Raw genomic sequence first — 12,459 nt, 5'->3', positions numbered from 1 at the left:
GCCTTTACAGGCACCATATCTAAAACAAATTACGTTTGAAACAGAGGCATTTTGCATTATGAGGACACTCGTAGTAGTTCGGCCAACATCCGATAGTGCGATACAGGTGTTGCTGCATCTATTCGAGTTAAGTTTTCAGACTTGCGTATTTGTATTGTTGTAACGTCTGCAGATGAATAACAAAGTGCTGTTCATGAATGACACATATGTTTGAAGTAATTTAGAATAAGCATCCCTTACAAAGCTGGTCAAAATGTTCATTATTCTTGAATTAGTTCTGAATGTCGAATATTGTTACTTATCAACATACATAAACAGTACTGGTCAGGCCGTAGTAAGTACCATCAGTTCTCAACCTTTGAGTGTGGTAACTTAAAAACTCAATTTGGTTCAATTGTAATTATTGCTACTTTAATTTTTTTTCCTTCTAAAAATGTGTTGGCCTTTCAAATGCCAGGAAAAAAAGCCCATCACAAATTCTCAGAACCCAAGGTGACATCTTCAAATTGTTTGTTTTGTCTGACCAGCAGTGGAATTATAACAGTTTCAGAGGAACGCATCACATAAATACTTCCTTCCTGTTTTTCCAGCGGCGTGTGTGGTGTTGTGTGTGCGTGCTGTTTGTCTGCGAGGTGTGTTTGCAGTCAGAGCGAGCTCAAGTATGAAGAGGGGCAAGAAGGCAGAGGAGGCGGCCGCGGACGGGGAGAACGACACAGGCTCCGGTACGACAGCTTGTACAAACACATACTGGTCTACTGCATATAGGACAACTTTTGAATGCATTTTCCAAACTAAAAGACGTGTGATTTACCACTTTCATGACCATGTCTGTGTCTTATAACCTCACAGCTTCGGCAAAGAAAACCAAGAAGGCTAAGGAACCCGAGGCCCCGATAATGTACGAAGATCCTCCTGACAAAATGACCAGCAAAGACGGACGCGACGCCAACATGAAGATCACCTCCTGGAACGTTGACGGCCTGAGGGCCTGGGTGAAAAAGAATGGTCTGGATGTGCGTTTGCAGTGAAAAGGGGCTAAGTAAACAATTTCCCAAGTTACGTTTTGAGATCAGTTTTAACGGTGACCACTTGTGTTCTTCTTCTTCCCAGTGGGTGCGTGAGGAGGCTCCAGATGTTTTGTGCCTGCAGGAGACAAAGTGTTCAGAGAAAGCCCTCCCTGCGGAAATCACCTCGATGCCAGAGTACCCACACAAGTACTGGGCTGCGTCAGATGAGAAGCAGGGTTACAGTGGTGTGGCTATGCTGTGCAAGACTGAACCCCTCAAAGTCACCTATGGCATTGGTGAGTGGTGTCTTCCAATGTTATTAGAAGGAGGGAAAAAAAAGAACACTGAGCCTCTAAAGTAGAGGCTATTAGGGAACTTGTACTTGAACCTACACTGGTGGCTGTAAATGACAACAATACTATTTGGTTTTCTTAAGTTTAAATTCTAGGGTATACTTTTGTAAACCAAATTTGTCAAGTACAGCTTGGAATTCATTTACATTTGAGTGCTTGGAAATTGCATGAAAAGACATTTAAGATAACCTTTCAAGTACATCTACAAATTTTATTTGGTTAACAGAAATACTAACACATTTTGGGTCAGTTGCCAAATTATTTCTTAGCTTAGGGCAGTAACTTCCTGCAGTCTCCAACGGTTGCTTGGCATCTGCTCCTGTATTCAACACATTAATTGCAATTTAGCGCTTTTACTCTTTGTTTTTTGTATGAACCAAACACACGAGATAACAGATGAGCTGTGGAATTTGTTACCTTTTAGACACAGCCAGGCAAGCAGTTTCCATTTTATTCCAAAATGTGGGAAACATTGCTGACAAGCTGTCAGTCACATATTGTTGTACATAGCAAAGAAGAATGTAGATTGACTTGCTGTTGCTGGGCTTTTATTATCATGCAATTGTTTTTTGTGAACACAAACCTACGCAATTAATTATCAAACTTTGAATCTTTGTGAAGACATTCCATTCCATTGTTAACTGCTCTTTACCTTCCAATGCTCCAGGCAAAGAAGAGCATGACAAGGAGGGCCGTGTCATCACTGCCGAGTTCCCCAACTTCTACCTGGTGACCACCTACGTGCCAAACTCCAGCAAAGGCCTGGTGCGCCTTGATTACCGCAAAACCTGGGACGAGGACTTCCGGGCGTACCTGAGCGAGCTGGACATGCAGAAGCCCCTGGTGCTGTGTGGCGACCTCAACGTCGCACACCAGGAGATCGACCTGAAGAACCCCAAGGGGAATAAGAAAAACGCTGGCTTCACCGTTGAGGAGCGCGAGGGCTTTGGCCAGCTGCTGGAGTCGGGCTTCGCCGACAGCTTCCGCGAGCTCTACCCGGAGCAGGCCAACGCCTACACCTTCTGGACCTACATGATGAACTCCCGCGGAAAGAACGTGGGCTGGAGGCTCGATTACTTCCTGCTGTCGTCCAGCCTGCTGCCAGGCCTGTGCGACAGCAAGATCCGCAGCAAGGCCCTGGGAAGTGACCACTGCCCCATCACTCTGCACATAGCCGTGTAGGTCACCGTCTGAGCAGGGCTACTGCTTTACACAGCCCTCAATGTTTTCGTAATGCTACCTTTTCCAGCTCAGCAGAAGCGTAGTTTGTCTCGTATTTTGAACTTTTTCAGTTTTCAGATGAAACTTCCATTAAATGACTGCACAATTCATAATGCCCGTGTATCCTCTTTATACAATTGAAGTTTGTCAGTAAACCCAGTGGTGTATGCCCCATCTCAGTTATTCTCCAAATATGTCCATCCAGGTTTTTCAACAATGACCTGTGACTGGCTGTGGAACTGTGTCGCAGTTGTCTGTACTACTGCTGATCTGAGGAAAGCCTCCATGCCACAGAGCCTGCAGTATGTGTTTGTGTTACTGTCTGAATTCAAAATCACTGCCGATAAGAAAATGTAACCTGTTCTAGCACAAATGTGTTTTAAGTCTCTTTTTCCAAAGCAGTGTCAAGTTTTCTGTTGTAGAACATGCCCACAATAAAGACTGAACTTATGTACCCTACTTTGTTCATTATTTGAAAACTGAGTAAAGATGAGCAAAAATGTATTACAGCACAATGCTTCTGAAAAACACACGTGCTTTAATCGCAACACCACCTGGAAATCAAATGCATTCAGTGTAATGAGAACAATCAACATGACCCTCTTCTTCCTAGATACTAGAAGCTGTTCACTCCAATTGCATGGGAGGTTAAGTCACAAAAATTCATCTACAGTTAATTTTGTTCCACTCTAATCTTTAATCAAATTTAAATTTCCAAAATATTAATCTCCAGATCAATAGTTGAAGGCTTGACTATTTTATCTTCATGATGTGTGTTCGTTGATGCATTTTGAGATTATATGACTGCCTGAATCCCTTCCCGCATTCCACACAGAGGTATGGTTTTTCCCCTGAATGCGTTCGCTGGTGTCTCTTCAGGCGGTTGGCACTGAGGAAGCTCTTGTCGCACTCGGCGCAGGAGTACGGCCGGACCCCCGTGTGGTAGCGCAGGTGGATGGTCAGGTAGCAAGACTGAGTGAATTTCTTGCCACAGTGGGGGCACTGGAAGGGCTTGTGACCCGTGTGGAAACGCTCGTGCTTCAGGAGCTCGGCGTGAGAGAAGAAGCCCTTACCGCAGTCAGAGCAAAGGTACGGCCGCTCGCCCGAATGAGTCAGCTCGTGGCGGATCAGGGTGGCCTTGTAGACGAAGCTCTTGTCGCACTGCGAGCAGCTGAAGACGTTCTCCCGGGTGTGGCAGCGCTCGTGCTTCTTCATGTTGCGCTCCCTCTTGAAGCTCTTGCCGCAGAAGGAACACATGAAGGGCATCTCCTCCGAGTGGATCTTCATGTGGCTCAGCAAACCCCCCTTGTAGAGGAATCCCTTGCCACACTGCGGGCAACTGTGCGGCCTATCCTTTTGGTGAATGCGCTGGTGCGCAGTGAGAGCCGCCCGGTAAGCGAAGCTCTTCCCGCAGTTGCAGGTGTGCACTCTCTCTTCCTGGTGAGTCTGGAGGTGCCTGCTGAGGTAGCTGGCACAGCTGAAGCCCAGCTCACAGCGAGGGCATTTGTAAGGACGCCCAACCTTGTCCGCTTCCTCGCCGTGGGTCTTCAGGTGTCTCACCAGTGCGGACTTCCAGGCGAACGCCCGGCCGCACTCCGAACACAGGTACTCGCCGTTCTCCATGTGGGTGCTCTTGTGCTCCCTCTGAGCCACCAGGGACTTAAAGAACTCCCCGCAGATCAGGCACTCGTACTTGCGCCCGGTTTTGTGCGTCTGCCTGTGCCTCTCCAACGACTGTTTGAAGGAGAACCGCCGTCCGCACTGAGAACACAGGAAGGGCTGCTCGCCCGTGTGGATGCGCTGGTGAGCTTTTAGTAAGGACTGGAACTTGAAGCTCTTCTCACAGTCTGGGCAACTGAAGCGGCCCTCTTCATCCATGGGAGGCTGAGAGGACGGCTCGTCCTCCTCAGTCTCAACGGAATGGACCTTGTCAATGTGCTGCTGGACCTGGGCCTCTTCTGAGTGGTGGAAGGAGCACTTAGGACAGGAGAAAGCAGCTGATGAGCCATCTGTGACAGAACCTTATGGGAAAAACAACAAACAAATTTAATATTCTCTGTTAGCATTTTGGACTTTCATGTGCCATTAAGGGATATTCCATAACCCCCGCAAATTACAGGTTGGAAATGAATTACCCCAGAATTTGCTCATAGGTGTAATTGAATTGCAAACAATTAGGGTGAAATTTCATTGTGAATAACTGCCTAGACTGACAACTACTCATTTGTTATTTTTTTTGTAAGTGTCTTTTTTAGTTACTTCTTTTGTTTGCATTAGATACATTTCAAGGGAAATTGCCACCTTTTTTTATGCAAATTGATAAATTACTGGGGTCATTTCTGGCCTGTAATTTAAACATTCAGCTGCTTTGATTTTTTGTGTGTCTTAACTGTTCTGACCCCGCTGATTCTGTGATTGTGGTGAAAAATATATATAAAAATAAACACTCACTGTCTTCACCGACCTTTGCAGAGACCATGGGCGACCCATAAGAGTGCTCTGCACTGTTAAAGTGAAAGTAGAAATCCACATGAGGGGCTTGATCTGCCTACATAACATGATATATCACATTAGATTTGTATGTACTAAACCTGTAATAGAACCAGAATGAAAGAAACAGAGAAATAAACCATTTGCGAGACGAGAATGAGGACGGATGTTATTTACCTATTGAAAGGCAAAGGCTTCAGCTCTAGAGGCTTGGCCTTGGTGATCTCCTTCCTTCGTTTAGTGGCCATGCGCTTCTGAAAATGTATCACCTGGATCTTCATGGTCGGTTTACGTTTGCGCCCACTTGTGCGGACCTTCACCGGGGAAACGAACTCCTTGTCAAGTTCAGCAATGGTGCATTCAGGCGCCGAGGTGGCACGCTCACTGCTCTGAACCTGCACGTTCCCCGGATCTTGATCACCAACATCATCATCATCATCATCATCCGCCTCCAGCGGTCTGTCGGGTTGAGCAGGTGCAACAGGAGCCTCGCATACATTTTCATCGCCTATAACTGCCTCTCGTCCATCCTCACCGCTCGCTGTGGGCTTGTTTGCATTGTGATCATCAGTTTGAGTTTGTAGGTGCTTTGCAAGCGCCAGCTCCCAGTTAAATTTCTTGTCGCACCCATGACACGTGTAAACACCGTCTTCCATGTGCGTCTGCTTGTGCTCCTTGAGGGCGGACAAGGAGTGGTAGGTCTCCATGCAGACGACGCAGCTGTTCTTGCGTCCCGTTCTGTGCGTGTGTCTGTGCCTGTCGAGGGACTGCCTGAACGAGAAGCAGCGACCGCAGACGTTGCACCGGTGGGGGCGTTCCCCGGTGTGGATGACCCTGTGGGCAATTAGCGAGGAGGCAAACTTGAATTTCTTCTCGCAGTCCGGGCAGTCATGAGGTCCCGCTGAGACTTTTTGTTGGGAGGAGGCCAAGTTCTCCTCGTTAATCTCTGGAAGGATGGTTTCTGCCGAACTACTCGCCACTTTGTCCTGCGTCTCCTCTTCCCCTGCTTCATCCACTTCTTCTTCCATGGTCGCCTCTCCAGGAAGCACTACCAGCGAGTCTTGGGCTTCCACGTCTACGTCTGTTCCTTCAAAGCAGTTCTCTCCCATCACTACCTCAATGTCAGCGCTTGCGTCTAACTCCACCTCTGCGTAATCGGTCACTGCAATGATTTCAACTGCTACGTCATCCACGAATGACACGGTGTGTGCGTCATCGCGGAGGCCTTCCAGTGGATTGGATTGGTCGGGTTGTTCCTTGGGTTTTACCGCTCTGCTAGACGGAGCTAAGGACAGGGAGGACAGGATTCTGTCGCCCATGCTGGAGGGTGGAACTGCACAGAAAAGGACAAGGGTGACACAGACATTATCGTCGTAGAGCTCCATCAGAGATATAAAACGGCAGTGGATATGGGAAGTGGCTCACCGTGTTGCTCTAGATGCCCGAGGTGTTTGTGGTGCTCGAGCAAAATGTTTAGGTCTGTAGGATCAGAGATTGAATGCACACAATCCTCAAACACAGAGCATTCGGCTCCAAGCCAGGAAACAGTCTGTGGGAAATCCATGAAAACAAACATAAACACCAAATCCAATAGAATCTAAACATTTCAACAGGATACAAAGTCATGAGATAGATTTAAAAAAAAACTGTACGATACATCAGTAATCAATAACATTTTATCTGTTTAGCTTTTGAATTACAACATAGAATTTTGAAGTGTAGCACATTCCCCCTCATTTAGTCCACACTTACATTTTGAGACAGTAGGAACGTGTATACTATGTAGCATAGAGCATTAATCATTTAGCCATTATTGCCTTATATGGTATGTCATCTTATCTAAACCTCATTATTGTGACACTATGCACAACTGCAGACTTATATTTGATTTACTTGAAGATAAGATCATTACATATTCTGAAATACATTCGTCATATCTTGTCTCCATCTATGCAAATGTACTGGACCCACACAGACTTCCTGTTTGTACATACAACACTGCAACACGATTTCTCATTAGATCAACCATGAAGGTACCTGCTTAAGATTTTAACATTTCTGAATTTATTTCTAAAAATCGTACAATTGGTATGTTGTTAATGTACTGCTGTGCTTGGTCCTTTCTGACCTTAATACAAACTGTTGAAGGTTTTACGTGCATTATATTAGCAGTAGGAGAATTGAATGTGTCCCTAAACTAGAGGCCATAATATTACTACTTATATATTTAGTTCATATATAGACTTGCATACCCAGACCTATCTCCACTGTGCTGAATCTGTGCTAAAGACGGGTCCGGCTCAATTCAATTCAGTTTATTTTGTATAGCCCAGAATCACATATTACAAATGTGCCTCAGAGGGCTTTACAATCTGTACACATGCGACATCCTCTGTCCTTCCCTCACATCGGCACCGGAAAAACTCCCCTAAAAAACCTCTTTAACAGGGAGAAAAAAGGAAGAACCCTATGGGAGAACGACAGAGGAGGGATCCTTCTCCCAGGATGGACAGAATGCAATAGATGTCATGTGTACAGAATGAACAGCATAACAGAGATACAACACATTCAATGTATATGACATAAATGATTCATATAATAAGACTACTTATAATAGTTCAACTCATGCTCAACTCATGATAACTCTGGTAAAAGGGGAAAAACACTATCTTGGTTATCTAAACCAATCAAAATCATCTTGGGCGGCACAAGGTTCAGGATGCAAAATAGATATAACTGATTCATTTTTTTGTTGTTTTGCTGTTTTTGTGCCTTTGTTAGTTTGCTTTAAGTTTTGGCTAAATGTTTTTCGGTCATGTCCAGCACAATGTGCTACAGCCACTGTATGAAATGTGCTGCATAAATATAGATGGATTGATTAATTGATCATATCCCAACTGCAACATATGACACTGTTAATTATGATATGTTGATGTTGTGTGCAACTTATAACTGGCTTATCACTCCTATTTCACTGGCAAACACCAATGTCCAACAGCGTACCGGTACTGTGCATCTTTTTGTTAACTAGAACAAGAGAAGATATCATGAGCCACTTTTCAAATTGGCCCTGTCGTCCTTTAATGCAAAAATAATTTCTTCCTGATATTGAATACGAAATAATTTGTTTAAATCTGTAGAAGCAGTATTGTAGTTTGGGTTGTTCTTTAATGGTGAAAAATTATGACAAAAGGACACCTCTCACCTGCTCGAGGTCAGGAACTGGCAACAGCTGAGCCAGCCGACAGAGGAACTCCGAAAACAGCATCTGCAAGTCGCTGTCATACTGAGGTCCATACTCAGCAGGGAAGACCTCCTTTGAATAACATGAAGACTCAATTATACTGCATCACAAATATACAACCAAAATCAGGTATCCCTGCTTTTTGAAACATATACAGCTGGATCTGGCACAATCACTGTAAGTGAAACCGACTCACCAAGAAAAAATATTGTCTCTCTTCGGGATCTTTGAGCAGAGTCTGGATCAACTCAAGAAAGTTGACCACTACTTCCTCCTCTTGTGATTCATTCGTCTGCAATAAGGGCATAAAGATGACGCATATTACAAGTTCACTACTGGAAAAACTCAATAAACACATATTGATCTAAGAGGAAGAAATGTTATAAAAAAGGTTAGAAATAAACTCATCTAGATTGGGCACACTTACGTCTATCAGGGTGGGGTGTCGGGGTTTAAATTGTTCCAAGATGGACAAGATGAAGCCAGGTTCCACAGGCTGTTCACTTCGGCACAACTCAAGAATATACTGATGAGGAGATATTGTTCACAATATAGTTAACAAATTTTTTTCTGTCCATAACTTTCTATGATTGCCTCCATCCTAAAAAAAAAATATTACATGGGCAATAAATGCGTTGTGTCTTCCACTGGTACCCACCCTGGCTCTTAATCCCAAATTAAGTTGTGTCCTGTTCTTGTACATTAGCAGCCCTGGGACCATGTCCATCACCAAAGAGACAAACTCTGCCACTTTCCAGTAGTTCATGACATCTTGTTTCCTCAAAACCTGCCACATGGAGGCTGCCATAAGCTGGAAAGGTGGGACCAGGAGGCGCAGCGACGCCAGAGGTAAGGGGTCACCTGAAAAATAGCAAAGCATCGAGACAGTAAATAAACGCAGCTAGCCTTTCCGTCCCATTTATCCCAAATAAATCTGATATGTTATCCGTCTACAAAATTCTAAATCACATTTGTCAAATGAAGGATCAGACTGTGCGATGACAGGGTGTTGGACAGGGGCTGTTATTTACAGTTATTCCTGAGGACTTTCTGGGATTAATTTGGCGAAATAATTAGTTTTAATCATTATAAGATAAAATAAGATAAGATAAGATAATCCTTTATTAGTCCCGCAGCGGGGAAATTTGCAGACTTACAACAGCGTAGCATAAAGTGCACACAAGAGACATAGTAGAAGAAGACAAGCTAAAAATAAAAAATAAAAATAAAAATAAAATAAAACAAGTATTATAAATAAGCAATAAAAAAAAAAAACAGTAGAAAAAACAACAATAACTGAAATATTATATTTACAGACAGAGAAAAAAACAACAACTATTTTAACTATTTTTAACTTTTTTAACTATTATTGCACAGTGTAATGTGTAATGTATTGCACAGGTTTTTATTGTCATGAATAAATGACACAATAAAGTGATGTTTAATGATTCACAACAGAAAAACACACGAATGTGAGGGAAATAAATAGCTATATTGCCCATGTAGATGCTTAGTGCATTAGCTAACCTTTATAGGAACAGCGATGTGTTTTGAATGCAACCTCACTAGAAACACTGAGTGCATGTTCAATAACCACAATGTTGCTCAAACACAGGTAGCCATTTGCCAAGTTTAAACAGTCTGTCCGTACATAACTCACTCATGTGACAATATGCATGTAGGGATGCAGGGGAAAAACACGTCACGGTAACGTTGCTATCCTAATGTACGTCCATGGTCACTAAGCTGACCTGGCCAGAGTTAAAGCACAGATACACCTGCAAGTTAGCTGGGCTATCGCCTACTCAAACTTTTCCCACAGATTTTATTTTAATCGTTCTCGGTTTTCCAGTTAACAAACCTTTGGAAACGTCCGTGAAGACACTTGGGTCCATCTTCTCACACCGGTGTAGAAAGTTTTAAGTAACGCCAGCTGAGGTTAGCTGCTGTGATCCAGCTAGCTAGCCAGCCAGCCACAGTTGGCTAGTATTGGTAGTCACTAGCTAAATGACAAAGATGGGACTGAGGTAGTTATCCAACTGACCCTTCAAAACTCCTCTAAATAAGATGTACACTCCGATTAAACGTCTAATATTCTAAACAATCAGTTTTCGCTACATGGTGGAGTCGATTTGTCGATTTGTTTGTTGTCTTCTTCTCCATTTTTACTTTACGGCAGGTGATACTTGTGCTGTTGTTATCGCCCCCTGCTGGAGATTCGTCGCACTGCATTCCTCTTCAACAGAACCAGGCTTCATGCTACAATTAACTAACCATCCTGGCTTCAGCTTCATATTAAACATTTTGTGCAAATGTAAAAAATGCATCTAACATTTAAGAACTGAGCAAATAAGAGCATTTCCAAAAATTACAAACTAATCATTTAAAGTACAGTCTACAGGCAAATTCTCCCAAACGTTCAGATTTTAGAAACCACAACACTAACTGCACTTTGAAGAAATGAATGTTTGATAATTATAACTGTTGATTATAGTTTAACTAGCATTTTACTGTTGTGGCTTGTGGAGGTAAAGCTCAATTGGACTGTTTTGCGCATTACATCTTAGGACTTTAAAAGCCAGCGTTTTATTGGCGGCTAACTTCTTGCATTGGGGGACCACTCCATATAAGTGCCGGACCCCAGAAGATCCTGCACCTCGTAGTCTGAAGAGGTGGTGGAGATCATGCCTCCTAAGACGTTTCATGCACATCATGAAGACTTCAGATGACGAAATTATATCTGTGACACGAAAGAGAAAAACTATTCTCGACAGTGCATACTTGTATCTATACTCATTCAATTTAAACTTAAACTGACAGCCAGGACACCCATTTTCAAAATTCAAATAATCGAAGTAACTGTGTTTATAGTTGTGTCCCAATCCAGCGGCCGCATCCTTCGGGGGTTGCATTTGTAGACTGATTGAGTCAGGCGGCCTCGACGAGGCTGTCCTATTTCGAAGACTCCTTCTAATGCGGCCGACAAATGTAGCCTACTTTTCCCAGATTCGGAGGATACAACTGATGGATCCATCACGGCCCAACATATCCCAAGATTCATTGCGTGCCGGTTAAGTTTATTTTTATTTTTTTTATCAACATGGCGACTAGTGAACTAGCAATGGGAGAATTCACATTTAGATGTAATTATTGGCTAAGTGTTAAAACTAACAACATGGGACCTGATCAGATCACACTTGTGTTACACAGCCGCTGCACTATTTATAGCAACTCGTCCATTTTAATCTTTTAACTTAGCTTTACCTCTTTTATGACAACCGCAGCTGGTTGCTAGGAGACGGGAGCGGCAAAAGGGTGGGGGCGCGAAAAGCTGGTGACGCAAACAGGAAATCCTCTGATGACCAGACAGTCTCCTTTCAGGGACTGCTTGGTCGAGTTGACGGTCGAAGGCTGGGTCCTCCGAAGGATGCAGCCGCTGGATTGGGACACAGCTGGTGTGTATTCAAGATGAGCATAGTGCTGTTGTTACTATTGTTTTTTTATGTTTATTTAGTAGTTATCAACAAAATAACCCAGGAAAAAAAAAAAAATGTGTCCACTTGAGGAGAGATCTGTCCCTTTAGCTGCTAAAGGCTCCACCTTGCCCCCTAGCTATAGTCGCTTACAGTTTGGTGCTCAGCATGTGCGCTGTGGGTCTTCAGAGCTTTTTCGCTGCAAACAGCTGCCTCTTGCGGCTGAATATTGAGCCATTGGAGCATTGTGAGTGAATCAAAACAGTAAAGTTGTGGGCTGGCAACACGTTTTCTAACCCTAACCTTTATCTTACAAGTTATCTAAAACATTTGACACAAATCCTCACTGAATAAACGGCAGATCTATATGGGAGAATTACGCCGACATCTCGGAATCGTACATTCAACGGCTTCCCTTTAGCGTTTGGGCTGCTGAATAATATTGACTTTGGTATGACCCCCTTGATAAACAAATTATTTATTTATATGGTCACGTTTTCTCAGTATTACCTGATAACATGGGCTTGTTCTGTTTTTTTGACTCTTTTAACTCTTCGGTGCCATTTTAACTTAAAATAACGTTAGATTCAGGCGGTGTCTCGGGATTGGTTAGCAAAGATCAAATCCCCATCACTTGAATGGATTTGAGGCGCAATGTCAGACTCAAGATG

General features: G+C 43.5%; 2 protein-coding genes across 4 annotated transcripts in view; one reads left to right on the top strand and one right to left on the bottom strand.

Annotated features, from left to right (window-relative positions):
* apex1 (APEX nuclease (multifunctional DNA repair enzyme) 1) overlaps positions 1–3,040 on the top strand; it is a 3,580-nt gene extending 540 nt beyond the window's left edge. For both annotated transcript variants that reach the window (XM_054624652.1, XM_054624651.1), the window contains exons 2-5: positions 591–722; positions 850–1,013; positions 1,111–1,303; positions 2,028–3,040. In XM_054624652.1, the coding sequence (XP_054480627.1) occupies positions 662–722; positions 850–1,013; positions 1,111–1,303; positions 2,028–2,542 (933 nt within the window). In that variant the 5' untranslated portion in view covers positions 591–661 and the 3' untranslated portion in view covers positions 2,543–3,040. The remainder of the gene's footprint in view (positions 1–590; positions 723–849; positions 1,014–1,110; positions 1,304–2,027) is intronic.
* A 90-nt stretch (positions 3,041–3,130) lies between these two features.
* Positions 3,131–11,758, bottom strand: LOC129112514 (zinc finger protein 184-like). Of its 2 annotated transcripts, none has more exons than XM_054624650.1 (9): positions 10,177–11,758; positions 8,974–9,176; positions 8,743–8,841; positions 8,512–8,607; positions 8,277–8,384; positions 6,497–6,620; positions 5,249–6,404; positions 5,033–5,085; positions 3,131–4,602 (listed from the first exon to the last, which is right to left on the bottom strand). In XM_054624650.1, the coding sequence occupies exons 1-9, from the start codon at positions 10,208–10,210 to the stop codon at positions 3,335–3,337; spliced, it is 3,141 nt and encodes a 1,046-aa protein (XP_054480625.1). In that variant the 5' UTR covers positions 10,211–11,758; the 3' UTR covers positions 3,131–3,334. The 2 variants fall into 2 exon arrangements, with proteins under 2 accessions (XP_054480625.1, XP_054480624.1); XM_054624649.1 differs by having other exon boundaries at positions 8,277–8,387; positions 10,177–11,757.
* Positions 11,759–12,459: the final 701 nt, after the last annotated feature.

Source organism: Anoplopoma fimbria, chromosome 23, assembly GCF_027596085.1.
Source record: "Anoplopoma fimbria isolate UVic2021 breed Golden Eagle Sablefish chromosome 23, Afim_UVic_2022, whole genome shotgun sequence".
Classification (NCBI taxonomy): Eukaryota; Metazoa; Chordata; class Actinopteri; order Perciformes; family Anoplopomatidae; genus Anoplopoma; species Anoplopoma fimbria.
This window is presented reverse-complemented; position numbering and strand designations above follow the sequence as displayed.

Excerpts from the sequence above, each read along its gene's own strand:
- LOC129112514 (XM_054624649.1), bottom strand. The coding sequence starts at position 10,210 with ATGGACCCAAGTGTCTTCACGGACGTTTCCAAAG. Across the intron at positions 8,842-8,973 it reads ATTTGGGATTAAGAGCCAGG|TATATTCTTGAGTTGTGCCG; the intron begins GTGGGTACCAGT and ends TCTCCTCATCAG. Across the intron at positions 5,086-5,248 it reads AAGCCTTTGCCTTTCAATAG|TGCAGAGCACTCTTATGGGT; the intron begins GTAAATAACATC and ends TCACTTTAACAG.